The sequence below is a fragment of the Leucopleurus acutus genome (genome assembly GCF_964270905.1).
Source record: "Leucopleurus acutus genome assembly, chromosome: 13".
NCBI lineage: Eukaryota > Metazoa > Chordata > Mammalia > Artiodactyla > Delphinidae > Leucopleurus > Leucopleurus acutus.
Window position 1 is genome coordinate 18,339,983 of NC_139155.1, and position 26,934 is coordinate 18,366,916.

At 36.1% G+C, this 26,934-nt stretch overlaps 1 protein-coding gene across 6 annotated transcripts in view; it reads right to left on the reverse strand.

Moving 5' to 3' along the window:
• WDR7 (WD repeat domain 7) overlaps positions 1-26,934 on the reverse strand; it is a 383,698-nt gene that overhangs the window by 328,753 nt on the left and 28,011 nt on the right. For all 6 annotated transcript variants that reach the window (XM_082853270.1, XM_082853266.1, XM_082853267.1 and 3 more), the window contains 8 exons: positions 23,428-23,602; positions 16,909-16,985; positions 15,952-16,071; positions 12,316-12,461; positions 11,899-12,001; positions 9,435-9,567; positions 8,938-9,186; positions 7,798-8,018 (listed from right to left, as the gene is read on the reverse strand). In XM_082853270.1, the coding sequence (XP_082709396.1) occupies positions 7,798-8,018; positions 8,938-9,186; positions 9,435-9,567; positions 11,899-12,001; positions 12,316-12,461; positions 15,952-16,071; positions 16,909-16,985; positions 23,428-23,602 (1,224 nt within the window). The remainder of the gene's footprint in view (positions 1-7,797; positions 8,019-8,937; positions 9,187-9,434; positions 9,568-11,898; positions 12,002-12,315; positions 12,462-15,951; positions 16,072-16,908; positions 16,986-23,427; positions 23,603-26,934) is intronic.

The window sequence follows — 26,934 nt, forward strand, 5'->3', positions numbered from 1 at the left end:
GGAAAATGGTCGGCACTCAAATATATATTGCATCTAATTGAACATTCACCTTAAAAAGTCATTAATTTTTTTCTAACAATTTCTGCCATCTTAAAATAAATTTTAACTCATTTTAAAATTGCTTTATGATTAAGTTACTGAAGAAAAATTGTCTTTGCTCTGTGCCATACTAACTCTCTTCAACCACTGAGTCAATTTAATCAACCGCTTCATTTACAATGCTTAGCACCAAATCATTTCTATTACTAAAAATAAATTTCATACCCAATGTAATCTTCTTTGCTACCAAGAATATGACTAAAGATCTAAAGAAACCTCTCCAAACAGAGGAATATCTAAATTTCTGTGGAGTGGGGGAGGGATAAATTAGGGGTTTGGGATTAACGTATATACACTATTATATATATAAACAACAAGGACCTACTCTATAACACAGGGAGCTATACTCAATATCTTGTAATAACCTATAATGGAAAAGAATCTGAAAAGAATATATACATACATATATATGTATATATGTGTGTGTGTGTGTATATATATATATATATATATATACACACACACACATATATTTAAAAAAACTGGGGACTTCCCTGGTGGTGCAGTGGTTAAGAATCCGCCTGCCAAAGCAGAAGACACAGGCTCGAGCCCTGGTCGGGGAAGATCCCACATGTCGCGGAGCAACTTAGCCCGTGCGCCGCAACTACTGAGCCTGCGCTCTACAGCCCGTGAGCCACAACTACTGAAGCCCGCGCACCTAGAGCCCGTGCTCTGCAACAAGAGAAGCCACCGCAATGAGAAGCCTGCGCACTGCAATGAAGAGTAGCCCCTGCTCACCTCAACTAGAGAAAGCCCACACGCAGCAACGAAGACCCAATGCAGCCAAACAAATAAATAAATAAATTTATTAAAAATAAAAACGGAGTCACTTTGCTATACACTTAAAACTAATACAACATTGTAAATCAACTATACTTCAATAAACCAACCTAAGGCAAAAGAAAAAGGTAATAAATAAATGAATTTCTAAAATGTTTGACACAATATTAGCACAGCCAGAATAGGGAGGCAATCTGTCTCATTACTGTTGAAGGGATCCTCACTGACAGTCTCTTGGTATATTATAGATTCTCTTGGCTTCCTACACGAGAGACAGGGTATACTATGATATTTGAATATTTAGACACTATCCATAATAGGAAAAAATAATTTTTTATCTTGAATAAAATATGACAGTAGTAAAAATTTGGAAAACATGCAGCAATCAGAATGGATAACCAATACAGCCTTGGTATATTAAAGCATTTGTGCTTTCAAAATGAGAATGAGTGCTATACGCTTATACATACTCTTCATACAGCTACTTATAAGTCTAGAAAGTTACCCACATTTGAAAGATTATAAACAGGATGATGAAGAATTATGAAGGTAAATAGGTGGTACAAACCTATTCCTAAGCTTCTGAAGGACAATTTGGTAATATGTATTCAAAAGACTTTAAAAATTAATATACCCTTTTATAAAGCAATTTCACATTTAAGAATTTACCCTAAGAATCATTCCAGACGTGCAAAATTATTTAGTTATCTTAATTCTCAACCCCCACTGTTGATAAGAGAAAAAAAAATTAGGAAGTAAAATTCTGACATTTCTGAGTAAAATTAAATGACAGACTATCATTCAAAATGTTGGAACACACTTAGACCATCTTTAGAAAATATCTGTATTTTCCATAACAATGTGTTATGTAATTTTTTTAAATAAAAATTAATTTCAAAAAGATGATGCTGCATATATAAAACATATGAAAGTAGTCTCAAAATCTAAGAGAATTAAGTGTTATGGGAAAAAAGAATATTACAGAACATTATGTACACTGTGATATATTTTAGAAAAAGATTACTTCTGCTTTCTGCTTTTGTTTCCTTTCCATCACCAAAGTTTACTCTGGCTTCAGAGACTATGCCATAATTCTAGACATTGCTTTTTAAATGTAACATCCAATTAAACTGGTAACACAAGTCCAAATTCAAAACGGTAAGATAAGAGCTAATTCAGGCAGAAGCTTAGGTACTTTTTCAGAAAGAAAGGATAATATATTAAAAAGAAAACCTAATTTGTTAACTGTTCTTACTGGTAGCGAACATTACGCACTAACAAACATATAGTCACATATACCATATATATTATCATATCTGCCCCAAGAGCTAGGAATTTATTAACATTGTCAGATGAAGGAACAAACAGGTTAGGTGCCTGATATTCCCATTTTCACAAACCCATGCTGCCCCCTTCTGGAAAATTTTGGAGGCATGTGACAATACAAGTTTAATAAGATATAATGAAAAGTAATCATTTTTAACTAATCTATTAGAGAACTTAGGCTACATGTTCACACTGAGAAACATATATATTATATACGCTTCAAAATTTATTTTGAAACATTTTCGAAAAATTCTGTTCTGAATAAAATTCTAGCAGCAGCAAAAAGCTGTAATAATCTAATCATCCATGCCAATGGGAGAGGGAAGTAATATTAGATATATATTTACTAAAAGTAAATAAAACACAACACTTTAAAAAGTTACATTTTTTGTTCCCTTCAGTACTCATTCGCGTCACTCTCAAAAGCAAACAGAATCTGAATTTGGTATTTATCTTTCCAATTCAATTTTAATAATTTTACTACCAGCAGCCTTAAAAATATCTGCCCTCCCTTTCAGCTGCTCTCTTCCTCAGACTCCGCAGGCATTGGGCACACTCTTTTGGCCTCCCCTAGCCTAGAGTTCAGATTTTGGAAATTCACCCAAGCCTACCTCTGACAGCTATTCAAATCTGGAAATCATTCTATCTCTAACCTCTCAGTGTTGCTTAAATGTCTCAGTTATTAGAATAAGATTAAACTAAAATGCTATAGTTCTGAAGTATTAAAACATAGTATAGGGATTTCCCTGGTGACACAGTGGTTAAGACTCTGCACTCCCAATGCAGGAGGCCTGGGTTCAATCCCTGGTCAGGGAACTAGATCCCACACGCATGTCACAACTAAGAGTTTACATGCCAACTAAGGAGCCTGCGAGCCACAACTAAGGAGGCTGAGAGCCACAAGTAAGGAGCCCACCTGCCGCAACTAAGCCCAGCGCAACCAAACAAATAAATAAATATTTTAAAAAATAGTATAAGATATAGAGAACAAACTAGTGGTTACCAGTGGGCAGGGGGACGGAGGGGCAATATAGGAGTGAGGGAGTGGAAGGTACATACTATTGAGTGTTAAGATAGGCTTAAGCATATATTGTACAACAAGGGGAATATAGCCAATATTTTGTAGTGACTGTAAATGGAAAGTAACCTTTAAAAACTGTATAAAAGTTTAAAAATTTTTCAAAAACAGTATAGAAAGTCTCTGTAGGATTATAAAATATTGCACTCAGGATGAAGGGAATGACATAGCTGGAGAACAAGAGGGAAAAAGAGACTTGCTTTTTATTGATAACCTTTAATACCTTTTGCATTTTACATACCTATTTATAAAATATTTTAAGACATTACAGTAAATAATATTCCAAGTGCAGATGAAAACTGAAAACAGTAAGGCACTTAAAATTTTAACAAGCCTGTTTTTAAAAAGAATTTTCTAAAAAGTCTTCTATATGAGTATTTGAAGTGGCAGTCTTATTTAATAATAATATGGAGGTTCCATTTTAAATTTGAATCCTATTAAAACTGCCTAAGAACCATCACATCTGAATACCAATATATAAGATCAAAACCACTCATTTAAAAGCAATAAGCACAACTTGGAATGACAAACAAAAATGGCACAGAACTTTCTTTTATATTTATATTTATAGTATATATTTTGTATTGTTATATAATATTCAAATACTATTTTAGTAGATAGTTTCATTTCCTTTCATATATATTTCATATATATATATAGTACACATACCTTTCATACCTATATACATTATATGTATATATTTCTTTCATATGTATGGATAGTACATTTTGTTTTCTTAAGAAACCGAACTACAAAAAAAAAAAAAAAGCCACCTCAAACTTAATTTTTTCCTCTACATTCCATAATCTTAAGGAGAAAGAAATAGAGCCAGCACATAGCCTAATAATAGAGATCTCAAAACTGCAAGTTCTACCACCCCTCATGAAGTCAATATACAGTTAGTCAAATCTCACAGGATTTTTTGAGAGTTTACCAAAGCTCTTTGTTTCTCTGAGTACCTATGATATGCCCCTGCCCTTATCCACCAAAGCATTTGGTTAGGATCTCTCCTTTACCATTTATAGTCAGCCTTGTAACAGGCTTACTTAAATACTTGCCTGACTCTCCTCCTAAAATATAAGTTTATATTTCTTGGAACACTGAAATGCATTACTTGGCAGATAGTAATACTGCCAAAAAAACTCGTAGAATTTTTGTCAATAACTCTTCGGCACTATACAATCCTGAATTACTTCAATATTTCCTATCTCAAAGGATATTTTCAGGAAACTTTTAAATTTTCTTACTGTATTTTAATTCTCTAAAATAATCTGTATCATATGAAAGTTAAATCTCAGTTAACTAGACTATTCAGGGAATCAAACTCAATTTCAAAGCACTTTGACTAAATGGAGCTTTACTATTTGGGAAAAAATAAATAAATAAAATTCCTCTAAAAAATGAAAAACAAAAACCTTCAATGTACAATAAACATAAAATCTATTCAATGCAGGTACTCTACATAACACTATAGGAAATGTTTATCATCTATGAACATGTCAAAATTCTTAAATAATTAAAACTCCCATTAATAAAAGAATAGAGAAATAGTTTATTAAAAATAAAGTGTATAGAACCACTGAGTCTGGCACTAAAGTAATACTAATCTATAGCAAGAATTTGGAAAGATTTCAGGTAAAAAAAAATGCTAAAAGAGCACAAAAATGAAGGAGTCGGGAAAGAAAGGATGACAAAGAAACACCTAGACAGTAGACAAGTAAGATGTACATGTGTGTGGAGTTGTGAAAGGGCGTACAGTCTGTCCTCAAAGCTCATCTCCAGCCGCAGCATCCTTTCTACCCAGCAGGCAGGATTTCATTTTTCATTCACTGTCTACCAAAGCCAGGAGACAATGATTTTGCTCAGTTTTAACAACTTCCTATATTTTGGTAAACATGAAATGACCACAAATAAAGAAGGGAAAATTCATCATAATTGTACATTCTTAACTACAATTTAAGTCATTTTTAAAATGCAACCAACATTTCTCTGTTTTAGAATATCTTTTCCTGGGGTAAAAAAAAAATTGCAAGAAATCAAAACTCAACTTCTTTCCCAATCTACCCAAGATAAAAACCAAAACCCTATTCTAATCAAAAAAGCAGATGACAAACTTTTCAGTATTTATCTTTAATCATTACAGTTGGTAAATATTTATAATCTTCCAACTACCAGATCATTTTTAAGTAAAAGTTTTTTTTGCTAAAAGAAAATGACATTGGATCAATTTATGAGGACAATTCTAGTATTAAAATCAGCATATGATGTTAACTCTAATCTCAGCAAAATAGTCATCTGCTAAACATTTAGCAAATATCAAATTCTTAGCTTTTTATTAATCAGTTAGGCTCTTTGATTTTCAAACATATTAGCTGCTGGACCTAAAACTACCAGCTAAATGAACAGCTTAATAACTAGGCAGGCATTATTTACTGTCAAATTATCACAAAGCTAAAAGCAAATTTGTCTTAATCAGTACTTTTGAAAGTTAATTAAAAACAAGAAAATTCTACTGTTAAGCCTATAATGAATAAATTATTTTCCAAGTACCAGGCTTCCTTGTCTGTGTCTCTCTTCTTTGTATTTCCCAGGCAACTAGCACCTCTGGTGAGCACCTAGTCTAGTAAGGAGACCATTCTCTATTTAGTTGCATGTATGTCTATTAGGTAGCTTTTACTCACTACAGATTATTTCTAAATGCAGTTGATCAAAAAAATTTTATTATATTAAATACCCACTTGAATTTTTTTAAAAAGAAACCAGAAAATGTTCTCATATAAATATGTAAGCTAAAAAATATATTAATGTAGTTCAAAAAGAAAACATGACCTTATGGAAACCACTCAAAAAAACTTTCCTTTTAATATCTGTAATTAAAAAAATACACACACACACACACACACACACACACACACACTCTAGTTAATTTTCAGTGTTTTATTCTTATGGAAACAAAAACCAGCCAAATTAGAAATGGTTGCACTAAACTGAAATAAAATAATCTAAATTATCAATGTCAGCATCAAAAAATTAGATATTTCCCCAAATTTGCAGTCAGAGATCAAAAAACTCATGTTTTAGTATGGGGCATTAAGTACTGTTAAATAAAGTTTAGGGCAGGGGTTCTAACAGTGCTATAACTTAGTATAATGACAATGATATGTATTTCACTAAAATAGACATACAATTGGTTATTTAAATAAATACACAATAATTTTTCTCAATGATGAAGATTAAAAGAAATGAACAACCAACTGGGAAGCAAGAAAAAGGCAAAAAAATTTTAAAAAGAAGGAAGAGGATAATTAAGTATCTGAATTTTCAAATCTGGCAGGGGAAAAAAAGAGAGAGAGAGACACTGGTACTAGAACCTCCTATAACATCACCAGTATCAAGTCAAATGAAATCTAGCACTGGCAGAACATGGCAGATAACACACATTACCAGGAAGACTAAGTAAGTAGAAAGGCCAAGGAAGATTTTCTGAGCTTTGAAATGAGACTCCTTGTGAATACTGGATCAGATACAGAAGTCAAATGCTTTTCATTTCAGTAAAACCATAACTGGTGATGCTGTAGGGATTATGATAAGCATGAAATATGTGTGCAAGAAGACGGTGTCTGTGTGTTTGTGTATGTGTGTGCACACACACGTGTGAATGTGTGGGCATAGTGATGATGCCAACAGAAGTGGCTAATCACATGAACAAGTTCATGATTAACAAACAGTAATATAAATTATGGGTCTGTTATTCATCCATCCTAAGTTCTCCTAAAATCTCCTATTTCTAAAATTATTAGGCTGTTTATATTTGACATCATGGCCTAACCTACACGCACATCACTAAGAAAGCAATCTGCTTTCACAAAGGTATGTACAAAATTTTCCAAAATCATTTTCAGTGCCTGTTATACTTTCTCTTGTCACAATAATTGTTTATTTAAACGAACTCTAGGGAATTTCCTGGCAGTCCAGTGGTTAGGACTCAGTGCTTTCACTGCCGGGGCCCAGGTTTGACCCTTGGTCAGGAAACTAAGATCCCACAAGCTGCACGGCACAGCCACAAAAAAATATCAAAATAAACGAACTCTACTTATAAGTAATGAAAAGTATTTTGCTTCAAACTACCAAAGTATACATTTACTATCTTTTTGCTCAGATGAAGCTGAAAATAATGAGATTAGAGAATGACTTTGGGGATACTTAAACTACTTTAGAACAAAAAATTGAAACTTCAGTAAACATATTCTAAATTACTACTACATTTCGGGGACAAGCTATTTAGGAGCTAATAACAGGAAAAAAACTATGTGCATCTTCTACGTCTATGTGCCCAACGGTAACAACTGTAACTTTGTCTAAACATCACATTACCAGTGTTTAGTTTTTAAATTAAAAGGATTTTTTAATTCTCCTGTCACATTTTAAGTTACTCTGGATTTCACTTATATTAAGCCTGATAGCAACACAACTTGACTCTACCACAGTGAAATAATCTTTCATGATCAACTTACACTGCAGTTTTCAGGTGGAACCAGAAGCTGAGTAATCTCGCCACCATGGACACAGAAGATGTGTTTCATTTCTCCAGAAAAAATGTCCCAAATTATGACCGAAAAATCCACGCCTCCAGATATCAGATATCTTTGATCATAACGAGCTGAGACCTGATGCGGATACAACAAACATGTGACTTTGTTCCGATGACCACGGAGTGTCCTGTGAGGTGGCCAACCTGTGAACGAGGTTTTGGATTTAGCTATACATTTTATCATTGAAAAGGCTTCTAGTTTTCTAGAACTGCTCTGTAGTTCTAGGAATACAGTAGCTACATACCACATGAGACTACTGAACTCTTGCAGTGTGGCTAGAGTGGATTCATATGTGCTACGAATGTAAAATATACCTGAGATTTCAAAGACTTAGCACCGAAAAAATGTAAAATATCTCATTAGTAATTTTTATATTGATTACAAGTTGAAATGAAAATAGTTTTGCTGTACTAGGTTAAAGAAAATATATTATTAAAATTAATTTCTCCTGCTTCATTTTTACTTTTCTTAATGTGCCTATTAGAAAATCACCTATATTGTTACATATATAGTTCTACTGGACAGCATTGTTCTAAAAGATTACCAGTATTACTGATAATATGATAATTACTACCACACTATATAGGTACCCAATAATAAATGGAATTATTAACACATATCAAAGAGATAAAATTAGATACCTCTTTATTTACAGTCATTACATGGTGTTTATTCCAATAACAGACACTAAGTACAGTTGATCCTTGAACAACAGAGGTTTGAACTGCACAGGTCCACTTATATGCAGATTTTTTTCAATAAGTATTTACTATAGTACTACACAGGGGCAGCTGATTGAATCCAAGGATACAGAGGGCCAACTGTAAAGTAACATGCAGATTTTCAACTGTGCAGAGGGTCAGTGCCCCTAACCCCCTGAGTTGTTCAAGGGTCAACTGGAGTGTATTTTATTAACTGCACATTAAATTCTCCCAACTACATTGCACACTAACAACTACACGGATTCATTGTATTTGTTAAAAACAAAGAGTGTAGACATTGTCAAGTTCATGGTTACAGAGCTCTCAAAACACTTTAGACACTAGGAGATCTTCAGGATACCTCTGCGGAGCATGTGCTCCCCTTGCAGCAGTTGCACTATGGCTGTCTGCGTGGCAGGTACAATAACGATGCTTCCATCTTCACGGCCACAAACGAGTCGCCCGTGGGCTGGTATGTACACACTTGCAGTCACCTTCAGAGGTTCATTACTATTGGGAATGACACTCAGCTGATCTATAATTCCGGCAGGACAAGGATTCAGTTTATCAAATGCCTCTTGCAAACTAACAGAAGTTGTCATTTCCAGCTCTGTGGAGGTTTTGTTTGGTACAAAAGGAAAACATTTAAGTATTTTAGAAAAAACATTAAACATATAAAAATAAATGTGCTTACAGATGATTCAGTAATATACCAAAGAATAACTGTCATCAACTATAATTCTAAGAAGAAAATGACATATGTACATTATGAATTTGCTACACAGTGGCCGGTATTTAGGTTGTTAAATTTAAAAAATTGAGAAATTACTGCAAGTGATTTACTAGTACTTCCTGTACCTTCCTGTTTATCAGGTGTGTCTGATATGTTCCAAATATTCAATCTTCCAGAAGAATCACCCTGAATCAATAGTTTGTGGAAGTATTCCTTACATCCATAGAAGAACCGAGTAACAGGAGGACAAATTAGCAACTGTAAAAAAAAAAATTTGTTCAAATACCCTTAGCTATCTTTTTAAACAAAACATTCCACACATTAACATTTTTTCAGATTAGGGTGTTAAGTACTTTGCCTCGGTACCAGAGGAAAAAAAAAAGTCCATTTATAGAATGAGTATTCAATAATATTTTAATTAATTTTGTAGCACTGAAACACATATCAACTAATACCCAAATCCGGTACATAGAACACAAATGAAAACTAAATTTATAGTCTTTCTCTAGAATTAATATTTTTATTCTTTTTCTCCACTTTATAAAAACCACAATGCAATTATTTGTCTGCTATTAAGCAATTAATACAAAGATATACCCCACGTTACCAAAAAGAAAATTCTCCACTTAAAAAGTCAAAGGGGGAGAACAGGCTAATCTGAGCTTTCTGCCCATCCCCGATTAGTCTCCAAGAGTAGATGCAAAACTAAACTACCAAGCTTGTACAACTAGAGGACTCTTTTTTTTTTTTATGAGAATATTTTTCAACTAATGGCATGAAACTTGATGACATTTACATAATCCACTTGAACCTAGCCTGATATGTTTGCTATAAACTACTAGGAACAAAAACCATTCATTAGGGTGTTGTGCATACTTTCATTTTTAAAACAAATTATTTTTCTGCTTAAGATCCTGCGCCTTCATTGAGACCACTTATTTGAAAATACTAAATAGTGATGGACTCCTAAATTTAAAGTTTAGATTATTAATATACTAAAACTGGAGCATTAAAGCATAGAAGCTCATCCTAAAAAGCAGTAAAAAATAGACTTCAGGGGGCTTCCCTGGTGGCGCAGTGCTTGAGAGTCCACCTGCCAATGCAGGGGACACGGGTTCGTGCCCCGGTCCGGGAAGATCCCACATGCCGCGAAGCAGCTGGGCCTGTGAGCCATGGCCGTTGGGCCTGCGTGTCCGGAGCCTGTGCTCCGCAACGGGAGAGGCCAAAACAGTGAGAGGCCCGTGTACCGCCAAAAAAAAAAAAAAAAATAGACTTCAGTGTTTAAACATATTGTTAACAAATAATCCGTATTCGGTATCAGTTGTTTCCTAAAAAGCATTATCCTATAGAAATTATATGCATTAAGTGTAGTTAATTACTTGATTTAACTTAAAGCCTGAAAATTACTAAAAGTTTTAATTGATAAACAACATGCTTAACTAGGAAAAGTTGCTACAACAGCTGTAATAACCAGTATTTCATATTTCAATGTGTATCTAACACCACACAGTACATATATTTTAATTTAAAATGCATTGGGGAGCTGATACATAAAGAAACATGGCATGTATTTGTTTTGTTTCATGGTTTGTTTTTTTTTTTTTTTGGCTGGGCCAAGCAGCTTGCAAGATCTGAGTTCCCTGACCAGGGACTGAACCCAGGCCCCAGCAGTGAAAGTGCTGAGTCCAAACCACTGGACCACCAGGGAAATCCCATCATGTATGTTTTTTACATAAGTCATTATCTCTTGATTTAAATAGAAGTGACTATCTCGTTTGGAGAGCAGTAAGTAGGAGTTTAAGTTAAGAGACTAAAGGACAGGTCATAGAGGATCTTAATTGTACATGGATATATAAATTCTATATATTCAAAATATTCATGTAAAAATTAATTCCCTTCTACTCGCCATCTCTCCACATAAAGATGGAACAAAATGTTCAGAATGAAAAAGCTGTGGAAACCTAGAACTTGAGTAAAGGAAACTTTATTTCCAAATGCAAAGCTTCTTTCTTAATGCTCAAAGAATAGAGAGTTGAAAACCCAGTACTACGTGCATTTCAACTTTAAATTGATATTAAGTAGGTTCTTAGAAGTCATAATAAATTTGGTTTTTATAGGGAAAAAATGTCTTTTTTCTTTATTTCTAATGCCTAATGATTTAAATCACTACATGGTTTTGGGGAGATACTGCAATACCTTGTTCAAATAATAATCAGTCAGCATTATTACATAATTATCTTTGTGCTTCTAAAATTACATCTCTCACTATGTTTATAACTGCATGAGTATAAAATCAATTTATACCATCAATATGAATTTTATCAAAAAGTCATTGCCACTTTGTAATCAGTATAAGACCATTTTTATTCCTGGAGAAAAGTGACTGCTACATTACAGGCATATTATAAGCAAATCTGAAAACTGTGCTTATAATAACTGACCATGTCAAAATGTTTTAGAGTATCTAACACACAGCCTTGAGTTGTACTGAATCTTTCAAATGCTTAGCTACCAAAGACACCAATAAATATAGTTGTAAAAATTTTTCAACATAACTACCAATTATAAATGATACCTGAAGAATTTTACCTCTTTATCTGTTCGATCCAAGAGGCTATGTTGTGCCGGAGGAACTAAATTTTCAACTGCTTTCCCCACATCACTGCGGAATGAATCACTAGCTGGAAGGCAACTGAAAATGAGAAAACTACAACATTCAGTAAAAATACTGACATTAACTATTTTGTCATACCATATGATGACTTTTTTTGACAATGGACAAAATATGGATGTTTTATAGTTAATTTAGTATCGGCATGAAATTAAATAATTAATGTTACTAACATACCCTACTTCAAATAAAAACTCTACAAATCTAACTTAAGTTCTCAAGTTTTTTACCTAAATTAAATATTTATACTTTCTACATTTTCATACTTTCAGGTTATACCCCAAATTTGGAAACTTTTGCTTTCAATTAAAGTCCTAACATTATTTATTGAATACCTGGCAGGTAGTTTGTAAATATAACTTTGCCCATTTTCAGTCCAAATGATGACTTTATCTGCCGAGACAAAGTCACCTCCAGTCCACGTCTGTCCATTTTCACTCGGACCTGAGCACAACAGGGAGTAGTCCCCAGCATCAAATACCTACGAGGAATAAGAGATTCGCAATCGTTTTAAAAACCATAAAACAAAATAAGACAATTTAACCATATAAAAACTGAAAACCTCTTTTTGGCAGTAACTGAGAAAGTCATGCTGGTGGGTTGCAATACCATCTACATGTTGTTTTCGTATGCATTTCCCTGACGATTAATGAAACTGAACACCTGTCTATACATTTACTGGTCACCTGGCTTTCCTCTCTTGTGAAATGTTTTTGTTCGTTTTCCTATTGGGTTGTCGGTGTTTTTCTTCTTGACCTGTAGAAGTTGTTTTTTACCAATAATAGACGAGTGCCTCATCATAGTGTACACCATAGCTATCTTCTCTCACTCATTGGTTGTCTTTTTTTTTTTTAATACATCTTTACTGGAGTATAATTGCTTCACAATACCATGTTAGTTTCTGTTGCACAACAAAGCAAGTCAGCCATATACATACACATGTCCCCATATCCCCTCTCTCTTAAGCCTCCCTCCCTGTGCTATGCTGCTGCTTCCCACCAGCCAACTATTTTACATTCCGTAGTGTATATACGTCGATGCTATTCTCACTTCACCCCAGCTTCACCCTCCCACCCCATGTCATCAAGTCCATTCTCTATGTCTACCTCTTTATTCCTGCCCTGCAACTAGGTTCATCAGTACCACTTTTTTTTTTTTTAGATTCCATATATATGCATTAGCATATGGTATTTGTTTCTCTCTTTCTTTCTTACTTCACTCTGTATGACAGACTCTAGGTCCATCCACCTCACTACAAATAACTCAATTTCATTTCTTTTTATGGCTGAGTAATATTCCATTGTATATATGTGCCACATCTTCTTTATCCATTCATCTGATGATGGACACTTAGGTTGCTTCCATCTCCTGGCTATTGTAAATAGAGCTGCAATGAACATTGTGGTACATGAGTCTTTTTGAATTATGGTTTTCTCAGGGTATATGCCCAGTAGTAGGATTGCTGGGTCATATGGTAGTTCTATTTTTCGTTTTATTAAGGAACCTCCATACTGTTTTCCACAGTGGTTGTATCAATTTATATTCCCACCAACAGTGTAGGAGGGTTCCGTTTTCAACACACCCTTTCCAGTATTTATTGTTTCTAGCTTTTTTGATAATGGCCATTCTGATCAGTGTGAGGTGATACCTCATTGTAGTTTTGATTTGCATTTTTCTAATAATTAGTGATGCTGAGCATCTTTTCATGTGCCTCTTGGCCATCTGTATGCCTTCCTTGTGAAATGTCTATTTAGGTCTTCTGCCCATTTTTTAACTGGATTGTTTGTTTTTTTGATATTGAGCTCCATGAGCTGTTTGTATATTTTGGAGATTAATCCTTTGTCTGTTGTTTCATTTGCAAATATTTTCTCCCATTCTGAGGGTTGTCTCTTTGTCTTGTTAATGGTTTCTTTTGCTGTGCAAAAGCTTTTAAGTTTAATTAAGTCCCATTTTTTAATATTTGTTTTTATTTCCGTTACTCTAGCAGGTGGGTCAAAAAAGATTTTGCTGTGGTTTATGTCAAAGAGTGTTTTTCCTATGTTTTCCTCTAAGAGTTTTATAGTATCTGGTCTTACATTTAAGTCTTTAATCCATTTGGAGTTTATTTTTGTGTATGGTGTTAGGTAGTGTTCTAATTTCATTCTTTTACATGTAGTTGTCCAGTTTTCCTAGCACCACTTATTGAAGCACTGTCTTTTCTCCATTGTATGTTCTTGCCTCCTGTGTCGTAAATTAGGTGCCCATATGTGCGTGGGTTTATCTCTGGGCATTCTATCCTGTACCATTCATCTAGTCTTTTCACTCTTGTGTGTGCACTTAAGAGAAGGCTGATCTCACATGATTATAAAATGCTGACAATGCGCACACAAGAAACTGGTATTAGCTACTGCCTCTGGGGACGGGAAGGGAAGTGCCCTGGGGGAAAAGGGTGTATATGTTTCACTGTATCCTCTTGCACTTTGTTTTATTTCTATTTGGATGTGTTTTAAGTTTTAAGACAAAGGAAGGATCCCATATGGCCTACTACAACTAAGCAGCTGCTAGCTTTTCTTCTCTAATCTTATTCCCAAACAACAATCATATGGTAAGGCTGTCCACTCTGAGACAGGATAGCGCAGGAGGAATGAGAGCAGCTGCTGCAGTCAGGCTGCCTAAGTTGTATAACCTTAGTCACTTGTATAACCACCGCCACTTGTATAACCTTAGCCAAGTTATTTATCCCCTCTACGCCTCAGTTGCCTCATCTGCAAAATGGGCAAAGCCACAATCCCTGCCGTGGCAGGCGGCCTCTAAAATGGCCCCACCGATCCCTGGCTCCTGGTAGTATTAGGATCCTCAGGTAATCCTCCCCCTTGAGTACAGGCGGCATTTTGTGAACTGAATGTGGCAGAGGTAATGGGGTCTCAGCTCTAAGATTAGGTGGGTCTTGGCTACACCTTCTCTTGCTCACTTTTTTTTTTTTTTTTTGCCACGTTGTGCAGCATGTGTGGCATCTAGTTCCCCGGCCACGGATTGAACCTGTGCCCCCTGAATTGGGAGCATGAAGTCTTAACCACAGGACCACCAAGGAAGTCCCTCTGACTCACTTATTCTGAGGAAGGGCAGCTCCTGTTTTGTGAGCTGTCCTAATGGAGAGGCCCACATAGCAAAGAACTAAGGTCTCAGCCAACAGTCAGTAGGACCTGAGGCCTGTCAACCACCAGGTAGGTTTGGAAGCAGGACCCTCTCCTAGGTGAGCCGTGGGATGAGGTAGTCATCCCGGTCGAAACCTTCAACACAGTCTGCGTGAGACCCTGGGCCAGAGGTACCCAGCCAAGCCATGCCCAGATTCCTGACCAAAAACAGATGATTCATATTTGTTGTTTTAAGTGACTAACTTTTGAAGTAATTTGTTACACAGGATTAGATAACTAATATACCACCCCTTGGAGAGTTATTTCCAAATAATACATGGAAAGCTTTGAAAAGTATGCTAGGCACAGAGCAGAGCAAGTGACCAGTACCTGATGGCTCTTTTCCTATTATGGAAATATTAAAGTCTGGCAATGTGAAAGTAATATATACCTTCCATCATTAGCTCTTTAGTGACAGAAGAAGACCTTGCCAACTCCAAAATGTCAGAAAAGAATGGCAATTGGGATAATAACAACCTACAAAGATACAGCCAACTTGCAGAAAACTCACCACCATTGCCCATGCTGTACTGACAAGACAATGAAAAATATGGTAGCAAAAGGCAGAAATTAAAATCAATAGAACTAACAACCATTAACTGAATCATTCTATGAACCAAAACAAAACAGACAACTATATACAGCCAAATTCCATACCTCAAAATATGATATCAAAATCAGACCAAATGTTTCAAATATTCTAACACCAAGCTCCGCCTTACAATTTTCTTCGGAAGTCTGATAAACCAATATCACGAAGGGCAAAAATACAATTTCTTACTTATGTAGTTATCTTACCCTCCAATACTTGGAGCACACAACCAGAAGCGACCTCTGTGTGAATGCACAAAAAGAGATGCTTTGGCAATTCTGACAATAAATTGGTTTGGATTCCTCTTCAAATATTGGCTCAGTATCCTGAAAAGAGAAAGATCTGTAAAACTTTAGGATTGGCTGGGTCATCAGTTAAAATTATCACACAATGATAAAGAAAACAAAATGAAATAAAGGCATCTCTTGATATGTTCACCAATTTAGCCCCTCACGTGAGAACCAAGGTAGTAAAAAGCAGCAAAGATATACTCTAAAATCATCTGGGTACAACATCTTTGCTACAAAGCTACTTAAGATTAAAATACTAATGTGAGTCAGAGTGTCATCACTGGCAATGACAGATGATAAAAATTTGAGTCAATCCTAATTTTTATAGTTACATGTGCTTGTAGGTTAAAAAAAACTCATCAATTCCTGCACTTTCTCCCAGATTCAATGTCTAAAATTTCCCTAACTGAAGATATTACTATCTATATTGCCAGAAAATTGATCTGCCTTTCTTATTGCTAAAAAGTAACAAGGAATTCAAGTCCAAAGAACTCAGAGGACTAAAACCTGCTTTATATCTTCTTTGTGGTCGTTTGCCTTTTTTTTTTCCCCCTCAAGCAAACTACCTTTTAACTTCAAATTTAAACAGAAGCAGTTGAGGAAAATCCTCTTCTGTGTTTCTCTACTTCAGATCCTGCACTGCATGTTTCTCTGCTTTGCATCCTTGATAAGGCAGATATCTACCTTCAAAAGGGAAAAAAAAATTCACGTACAGAGAGAGCATACTAGGGGACTCTTCTATACTATTTCAATAAGACTATTGAAAAGAATAGCTTTTTCCTTCCTCTTTAAGTAAAAAAGAGAAGGGGCCTAATATGTAAGACTCCATAAGAACAGAAACAGAGAACTGACTTCCAGCCTCATTTGTCTCACCTGCAGGCCACTTATTTCCGAGGTAACAATCCACACCTTCAAGATGCCCGTCACTGAGAGTGCCACCACAGTGTCTTCTACACCAAGAAGGAAGAAGCAGCCAGTTACAAGCACAACATGCTTTCTTTTTAAACAATAATATGGTTACAACAGTGACATGGACATGGTTTGCTTTTTGTGTTGTTTTGTTTTCTTCCATCACCCTCCCTATCCCACTCCACCCCTCTAGGTGGTCACAAAGAACCGAGCTGATCTCCCTGTGCTATGCAGCTGCTTTCCCCTAGTTTTCTCAGGGTATATGCCCAGCAGTGGGATTGCTGGGTCATATGGTAGTTCTATTCTTAGTTTTTTAAGGAGCCTCCATACTGTTCTCCATAGTGGCTGCACCAATTCACATTCCCACCAACAGTGCAAGAGGGTTCCCTTTTCTCCACCCTCTCCAGCATTTATTGTTTGCAGATTTTTTTGATGATGGCCATTCTGAGAGGTGTGAGATGATAACTCATTGTAGTTTTGATTTGCATTTCTCTAATGATTAGTGATGTTGAGCATTCTTTCATGTGTTTGTTAGCAATCTGTGTATCTTCTTTGGAGAAATGCCTATTTAGGTCTTCTGCCCATTTTTGGATTGGGTTGTTTGTTTCTTTGATATTGAGCTGCATGAGTTGCTTGTATGTTTTGGAGATTAATCCTTTGTCCGTTGCTTCATTTGCAAATATTTTCTCCCATTCTGAGGGTTGTCTTTTGGTCTTCTTTATGGTTTACTTTGCTGTGCAAAAGCTTTTAAGTTTCATTAGGTCCCATTTGTTTATTTTTGTTTTTATTTCCATTTCTCTAGGAGGTGGGTCAAAAAGGATCTTGCTGTGATTTATGTCATAGAGTGTTCTGCCTATGTTTTCCTCTAAGAGTTTGATGGTGTCTAGCCTTACATTTAGGTCTTTAATCCATTTGGAGTTTATTTTTGTGTATGGCGTTAGGCAGTGTTCTAATTTCATTCTTTTACATGCAGCTTTCGAGTTTTCCCAGAACCACTTATTGAAGAGGCTGTCTTTTCTCCACTGTATATTCTTGCCTCCTTAATCAAAGGTAAGGTGACCATGTGTGCATGGGTTTATCTCTGGGCTTTCTATCCTGTTCCATTGATCTATACATCTATTTCTGTGCCAGTACCATACTGTCTTGATTACTGTATCTTTGTAGTATAGTCTAAAATCAGGGAGTCTGATTCCTCCAGCTCCATTTTTCTCTCTCAAGATTGCTTTGGTTATTCGAGGTCTTTTGTGTTTCCATACAAATTGAGAAATTTTTTTCTTGTAGTTCTGTGAAAAATGCCCGTGGTAGTTTGATAGGAATTGCATTGAATTTGTAGATTGCTTTGAGTAGTAGAGTCATTTTCACAATGTTGATTTCTCCAATCCAAGAACATGGTATATCTCTCCATCTATTTGTATCATCTTTAATTTCTTGCATCAGTGTCTTATAATTTTCTGCATACAGGTCTTTTGTCTCCTTAGGTAGGTTTATTCCTAGATATTTTATTCTTTTTGTTGCAATGGTAAATGGGAGTGTTTTCTTAATTTCACTTTCAGATTTTTCATCATTAGTGTATAGGTATGCCAGAGAATTCTGTGCATTAATTTTGTATCCTGCCACTTTACCAAATTCATTGATTAGCTCTAGTAGTTTTCTGGTAGCATCTTTAGGATTCTCTATGTATAGTATCATGTCATCTGCAAACAGTGAAAGCTTTACTTCTTCTTTTCCGATTTGGATTCCTTTTATTTCTTTTTCTTCTCTGAGTGCTGTGGCTGAAACTTCCAAAACTATGTTTAATAATAGTGGTGAGAGTGGGCAACCTTGTCTTGTTCCTGATCTTAGTGGAAATGCTTTCAGTTTTTCAACATTGAGGACGATGTTGGCTGTGGGTTTGTCATATATGGCCTTTATTGTGTTGAGGAAAGTTCCCTCTATGCCTACTTTCTGCACGGTTTTTATCATAAATGGGTGTTGAATTTTGTCGAAAGCTGTCTCTGCATCTATTGAGATGATCATATGGTTTTTCTGCTTCAATTTGTTAAAATGGTGTATCACATTGACTGATTTGCATATATTGAAGAAGCCTTGCATTCCTGGGATAAACCCCACTTAATCATGGTGTATGATTCTTTTAATGTGCTGTTGGAGTCTGTTTGCTAGCACTTTGTTGAGGATTTTTGCATCTATGTTCATCAGTGATATTGGCCAGTAGTTTTCTTTCTTTGTGACATCTTTGTCTGGTTTTGGTATCAGAGTGATGGTGGCCTCGTAGAATGAGTTTGGGAGTGTTCCTCCCCCTGCTATATTTTGGAAGAGTTTGAGAAGGATAAGTGTTAGCTCTTCTCTAAATGTTTGATAGAATTCGCCTGTGAAGCCATCTGGTCCTGGGCTTTTGTTTGTTGGAAGATTTTTAATCACACTTTCAATTTCAGTGCTTGTGATTGGTCTATTCATATTTTCTATTTCTTCCTGGTACAGTCTCAGAAGGTTTTGCATTTCTAAGAATTTGTCCATTTGTTCCAAGTTGTCCATTTTATTGGCATATAGTTGCTTATAGTGATCTCTCATGATATTTTGTATTTCTGCAGTGTCAGTTGTTACTTCTCCTTTTTCATTTCTAATTCTATTGATTTGAGTCTTCTCCATTTTTTTCTTGATAAGTCTGGCTAATGGTTTACCAATTTTGTTTATCTTCTCAAAGAACCAGCTTTTAGTTTTATTGATCTTTGCTATCATTTCCTTCATTTCTTTTTCATTTATCTCTGATCTCATCTTTATGATTTCTTTCCTTCTGCTAACTTTGGGTTTTTTTTTTCTTCTTTCTCTAATTGATTTAGGTATAAGGTTAGATTGTTTATTTGAGATATTTCTTGTTTCTTAAGGTAGGATTGTATTGCTATAAAGTTCCCTCTTAGAACTGCTTTTGCTGCATCCCATAGGTTGTTGTGCTTTCATTGTCATTTGTTTCTAGGTTTTTTTTGATTTCCTCTGATTTCTTCAGTGATCTCTTGCTCATTAAGTAGTGTGTTGTTTATCCTCCATGTGTTTGTATTTCTTACAGTTTTTCCTGTAATTGATATCTAGTCTCATAGTGTTGTGGTCAGGAAATATACCTGATACGATTTCAATTTTCTTAAATTTACCAAGGCTTGATCTGTGACCCAAGATATAATCTATCCTGGAGAATGTTCCACGAGCACTTGAGAAGAATATGTATTTTGTTGTTTTTGGATGGAATGTCCTATAAATATTAATTAAGTCCATCTTGTTTAATGTATCATTTAAAGCTTGTGGTTCCTTATTTATTTTCATTTTGGATGATCTGTCCATTGGTGAAAGTGGGGTGTTAAAGTCCCCTACTATGATTGTGTTACTGTTGATTTCCCCTTTATGGCTGCTAGTATTTGCCTTATGTATTGAGGTGCTCCTATGGTGGGTGCATAAATATTTACAATTGCTACATCTTCTTCTTGGATGGATCCCTTGATCATTATGTAGTGTCCTTCTTTGTCTCTTGTAATAGTCTTTGTGTTAAAGTCTATTTTGTTTGATACAGGAATTGCTACTCCAGGTTTCTTTTGATTTCCATTTGCATGGAGTATCTTTTTCCATCCCCTCACTTTCAGTCTGTATGTGTCCCTAGGTTTGAAGTGGATCTCTGGTAGACAGCATATATACAGGTCTTGTTTTTGTATCCATTCAGCCAATCTATGTCTTCTGGTGGGAACATTTAATCCATTTACATTTAAGGTAATTATCGATATGTATGTTCCTATTACCGTTTTCTTAATTGTTTTGGGTTTACTATTGTAGGTCTTTTCCTTCTCTTGTGTTTCCTGCCTAGAGAAGTTCCTTTAGCATTTGTTGTAAAGCTGGTTTGGTGGGGCTGAATTCTCTTAGCTTTTGCTTGTCTGCAAAGGTTTTAATTTCTCTGTCAAATCTGAATGAGATCCTTGCTGGGTAGAGTAATCCTGGTTGTAGTTTCTTCTCCTTCATCACTTTAAATATGTCCTGCCACTCCCTTCTGGCTTGCAGAGTTTCTGCTGAAAGATCAACTGTTAACCTTATGGGGATTCCCTTGTGTGGTTTGCTTTAATGAAATTAAATAATAGCATGTTTTACAATGAGCATGAAAACCTAATTCTATATTTTAAGAAATAACAGAGAACTGATTTCAAAACAGGTTAATGAAGATGATCAAAAATTTGGAGTTCAAGGAAAAGTTTTTTTTAGCTGCTTCATTTATTTCTAACTTACAAGTTTTAATGATTTCAAGTGTTCTTGATTACTATGCTAAAAAATTACTTTTTAAAAAAAATTTAAGAATTTAAAAAACTAAAAATCAAACACACAACTTTTATTCTTCGAAGTTCACTTTTATTTATTCGTCATGGGGGAGCACAGTCACTTTCTTTCTTCAGGGCACACATTTCCCCTTTCCCCACCTCCCTTGCCCGCCATTTTATTGCACACCACACCGTCCACAGGCCATGATCAAGAGAAAGACATGACATAAAACCCAAATTCATCAGCTTCGGGTGAGGGAGCAGTCACAGCACGACAGTAATATTCGTGAACTCCGAGAGGAGGGGCATTAGACAGCAGTCTAATGCAGGCTCCAGAGTGAGGGAGTATGCATTAAAATCACATTTTCTTCACTAATTAACCAACGAACTGTGCATAACTTAACTAACCTATGCTAAATTCAATTTGCTTATCTGTAAGCAAATGTAAATGAATAAAGTAATGACAGCACCTACGTTAATGGTCTGTTATGAGAATTAAGACACACCACAGGTATAGCCCTCAACACATCAATAAAAATAAGTTATTACTGTTATTTAAAAAACAGTGTTTGCTACATTTCAGTATAAACTTTATTTGTACTGCCTGGCTCCATAGGCAAGGTAAAGCACTGAAATGCACTGATTACAATTCCACAATCTCTGTACGAAGAAGCTAGAACAACTACTCACAAGTCTGTCAATTACTGTAAAAGTGCAACATACCAATATATCTAAAATTCTCAAGTATCTACACACTAGAATAGGGTAAAGCAGATTAAAAATTGTGTATGGTAGCAACATTATAAACTGACAACACTTAGAAATGCATGCACAGCACAAAATTTTCCATTAAAGTTACATTCTATCCTATTCAGACCAGTGTGTACATGTATATTTCACATGTGGATATTTCCCACACACACCTAGGTAATGCTTTTTGTACCTATGTACAAACTATTTTTAGAGACTTCATCTAATCTGGGCAGCCTTCCTACTTGCCCTCAAAGCCCCTTCACTGCCTTCACTAATTCTAGCCTCTGTGCTATTTCTCTATCTCATCACATTTCACACCCTGAACTGCCATTTGTTTATATATCATCCTCCCTTACTAGAATTTGAGTCCCTTCAGTAGTTCAATCCTTCGTGCCTAGAAGACAGTAGGCACTCAATAAATATCTGCTGAATGGCTGTTGAATAAAAAGCTATGTGCTGATTTCCAACCATAAGAGATAATAAAGGAAATCTCCCATGAAACTGAAGGCAGTTCACCAATGGAGGTGGTGTAACACAGTGGTAAAGTAACTGCTCTGGGGTCCATCTGGGCACCAGTAAGCCACAGACTTGCTCTGTGATCTTAAGTAAAGACTCCACCATGCTACACTTCACCCATCTCCGCACCCACACATCCTAAGACAACTGTACCTATCCCACTGGGTGCTGTGAGAACTGTTACCACACGTAAACGCTCAGCATGCGCCCGATACTGTGAGCACTCAGTAAATGAAGTCTCACGGCGGTGGCAGTGGTGCTAATTACAGGTCAGCCTTTACAGAAGAGCACACAACTATGAGGCATTTGGGAGGAAAAAAAATGCTCCAAAAGAGACATATAGGAATATACATGTTCAGTATTAATTACTGTTCTTGTCCTGAACAATTTTACTTTCGTTCTCACAATTGTTACTGAAAGGTTTCAACGGAAATGAAGAAAACATACTTGTATTTGTTTGAGCATCAACTACACACCAAGCACTTACCAGGACCTTTCATTAAATTTAATTGTGTGTAATCCCCTCCATTTTCATCATCTCCACAAAAAATGGAAACACTTCCTATGCCTCTTCAGCAAGTGACAAAACCGGGCCCAAGAAATACACAGATAAACTACAGTTCCTCCCACCATACCTCCAAGGGGTTAAGACATTCTTCTTCCACGTCAGAAAATCACTGACACACTCTAAGACAGCCAAAAACTAGTGATCTATTCCATGGAATGGAGATAATGTAACACTTTAAATCTTAATTCAATCAAAGACTCCTTTATGAAAGTAGAGACAGACCATAAATCATGAGAGAAGTCATTTCTTAAACCTAAGAATATAATATAACAAAGTCTATTAACATGTGACACATCATACAACTCTACAGTAAACTAACCATTAAGTCATAGTGTAGAAATTCCTAAAGGGCACACTGACCTTGTGTTCGATGGGATCGAATAATACTCATGGAGCTAATCCAATCTGGAGAGATCTTTGATACTAAGGAGTACAACACCTCAAGGCTGGTGGCATCCACCACGAGGATTTCAGGATAATGGCCATGGCACAGAAGCCTTCCTTCTCTCTGATTTCCAACAGAGAACTGGTAGAACTAAAAGGAAGAAGATTTTTAAATGTTCTTTACTTGAGATACTTGATTCACATGGATTCACCAAGCTTATTATGATGCTCAATTTCTCCAGTAATATTTCCAGACATGTACTATATGGTATATATTACATGCGTCTACATATACACATGTCTACACATGTGCAGACATCAAGTTACATTAATATTTCAAAATATCTAACAAAATTATTTTCTTCCTAATATCTTATCTTCCTTTTTGAACTATTTTGGAGCAGAATTCATGATAGTTCTTTTTTGTCCTCCTGTAGCATCTAAAACAGAGTTGTTGAATGAATTAATAAAACACCTGAATAAAATCAGCTTCACAAATCAAAGCAAAAGTGTAGCCCACGTGGGTCACAAAAATTATATGAGTTCGAGATGAATGAGAATCAGTGAGTATAGGTTTATAATTACTAGTTATGACCAAATAAAATTTAGAAGCAAGGATGATTCTGTTCAAATATTCTCAGAAGTAAATTCTGAGTAATCTAAGTGTGTTATTTTAGATTAGAGTGTGAAACAACCATTACAAACCATTCTCATAGTGCACATTCATACTTTGTGGAAGAAAAATAGAGGAAGAACCAGTACAATGGTGTTACTCATGCCAAGAATAAAAGGATAAGATGAGTTTCCATCAAGTAAAGAGCAGAGAAAGAATGACTCTAAGACCAACAACTTATGAAAGGTTCTGAATTCCCTTAGCCTCAAAAAAAAAAAAACAAAAGTGATTCTCTTAGTGGAATGATTCTCCTAGAGGATTTTTAGAAAGCAGACTACTACCTTCCAAGGGATTGGACCTTATATAAATCACATGAGGGCAAGCTAGACACCGCACAAGGGGCAATGCTGTAACCACTCCACAACTGGGTAGATAAGTAAGAAACCCAGGTCCAGTCTGCTCCCACACTCATCCACCCACTGCTCAGAGCTCAACGTTGCATGTGAAGGAAGACAATCTCTTCTCAACTATGAAGTCCCCTGCACAAGGAGCACAACTTCTTAAACATGAGCACTGAGCACGGAGCACATTAACTAAGTGCAAGGTAGCACCACTAAACCCCAGAGAGGGGTCTAATAAAATGCAGACTATCATAGGGGGGACCTCTAGATCTCAGGTTGATCCATAACACACGATCTGGGCTCCCAGGGACTGCCAGGCTCTCGCATGCATATAATAATGTGACCATAGGTAGCCTTGACCCACAGAAGGGGAGGATGTGTGAAGGAGAAAGGGACAGGTGCACGTAAGCAAACTTTGTCAGCGCTCACTCAGCGCCAGCCAGGAAAGCCATTGCACTGCAGTCACTAGAGAAGAGCTCTGTCCTGAGGGCAGGGGTATTTTATTAGATATGCCTGACTAAATGCCTCTCACTTTTGCTTGAAAGTTATATTCTCAAACCATCTTCTGGATGCTGATTTAGCTTCCAAGACACTTTGATACGGGCAAGAAAGGTGCCCCTAATGGAGAAACAGGTTTTCCAAACATTAAAAAGGGACGCCCCCACGTGATAATTTAATAAGCTAGCACTTCCTTATGATTTCAGTAAGTGCCAATGCCATCAAGGTTCATCATTTCTACATATATAAGAACAACCTGGGGACTTCCCTGGTGGCACAGTGGTTAAGAATCTGCCTGCCAATGCAGGGGACACAGGTTCAAGTCCTGGTCCAGGAACATCCCACATGCCACGGAGCAGCTATGCCCGTGCGCCACAACTACTGAGCCTGCGCTCTAGAGCCCACGAGCCACAGCTACTGAGCCCACGCGCCTAAAGCCTGTGCTCTGCAACAAGAGAAGCCACTGCCATGAGAAGCCCGCGCACTGGAACGAAGAGTAGCCCCCACTCGCCGCAACTAGAGAAAACCCGCGCACAGCAAAGAAGACCCAACGCAGCCAAAAAGAAATAAATAAATAAACAATTTTTTTTTTTAAAAAAACCTGCTTCTGAACCTGAGAGGGTGAGGATCACCCAGGAAACACCTGTCACACACATTAGTAAATGCTAGAAAGCATCTTCTACTTAGAGATGGCTGCCAATCTAAATACAGAAGGCCTAATACAGGATCCGATAAATAGCAGGCACTGAAAATATGTTGAATAAAGATAATTTTTCCTAAAATATAAACCAAAAGTGTTTAAATCATAAAATTATACAACAGTTAAAATATTTATATCCAATGAGTTTGATACTTATACATAATTTTCCAATTAAATTATTTATAAAGTCAATGAATCTAAATGATTTTATTATCCCTTTTCTCTTTATAAATCTTGATGATTCTTCATATGATAAAAAATAAATACTACAGGCCCTTTAAATAAAAAGTATATGCCGTAACAGCATTGAAGAAGCAATTTTTAAAAGGACTTTGCCAGGGTAATAAGTAGTCACTAAAGATTTATATCACACTAACCATCTGTGAAAATTTTCCTTTGCTTGTCTAACTTGTGTTAGCACAGAATGTTTTCTTTCTCAACAAATGATTTTACTTGTTTTAAGGGAGGCAGTATGATATAACAGAAAGAACACAGTCCCTAGAGTCAGATAAAGCTGATTTGGGATCCTAGTGCCAGGAATGACTCACTGTGAGACTGGGGCAAGGCATTTAATCACTCCGGCTATCAGCTTCCTTATACATAAAAGGATATACTCCTACCTAATTTGTAAGGATGTGGGGAGGCCTAAATGAGAAACCATACAAGAAACACCTATATAATATTTGCTATAAATGTGAGTTCTCTTCTCTTCCCTCTTCTTCCCCATTGAGAACATAAATCACATTTTTCTATATACATTGTAATTTCCCAACACTCAACACAGTAAATGATGAGTAATTTGAAGCACAAAGAATTTGACAGTTATGAAAGAATAAGGAAGAATACCAGGAATGTAAGTGAGAAGCTATAAATTCCTGTGCAAATTCCTGTGTCAGCCAGGCATATGAAATGGTCCTTTCTTTTACAGAGTTGTGAAGTCAAAACACGAACTCAAGAACCAACTGCACAAGCAAGGAAAAGGGTATCATCCCCAAAATGGACTGTGTCGATCATGAGTGGAATCACCAAGGCTTTAGCAAGAGAGAATTCCATTATTTAGGATCCAGAACACTTACCCAACCAGTAAAAGATCTCTCACCTGGGTAACCAGGATAGAGAGAGCAGAAGCAGCAGTGACAATGGCTTACCTTACATCTTTCAACATTAGTCTCCTCGTCTTTGTTTTCCTCCCCCACTACACTGTCTTATGAAAAATACTTTTACTACTCTAATTCTAGTCTTCCTGTCCTATTACCCATCCCCACCCACTT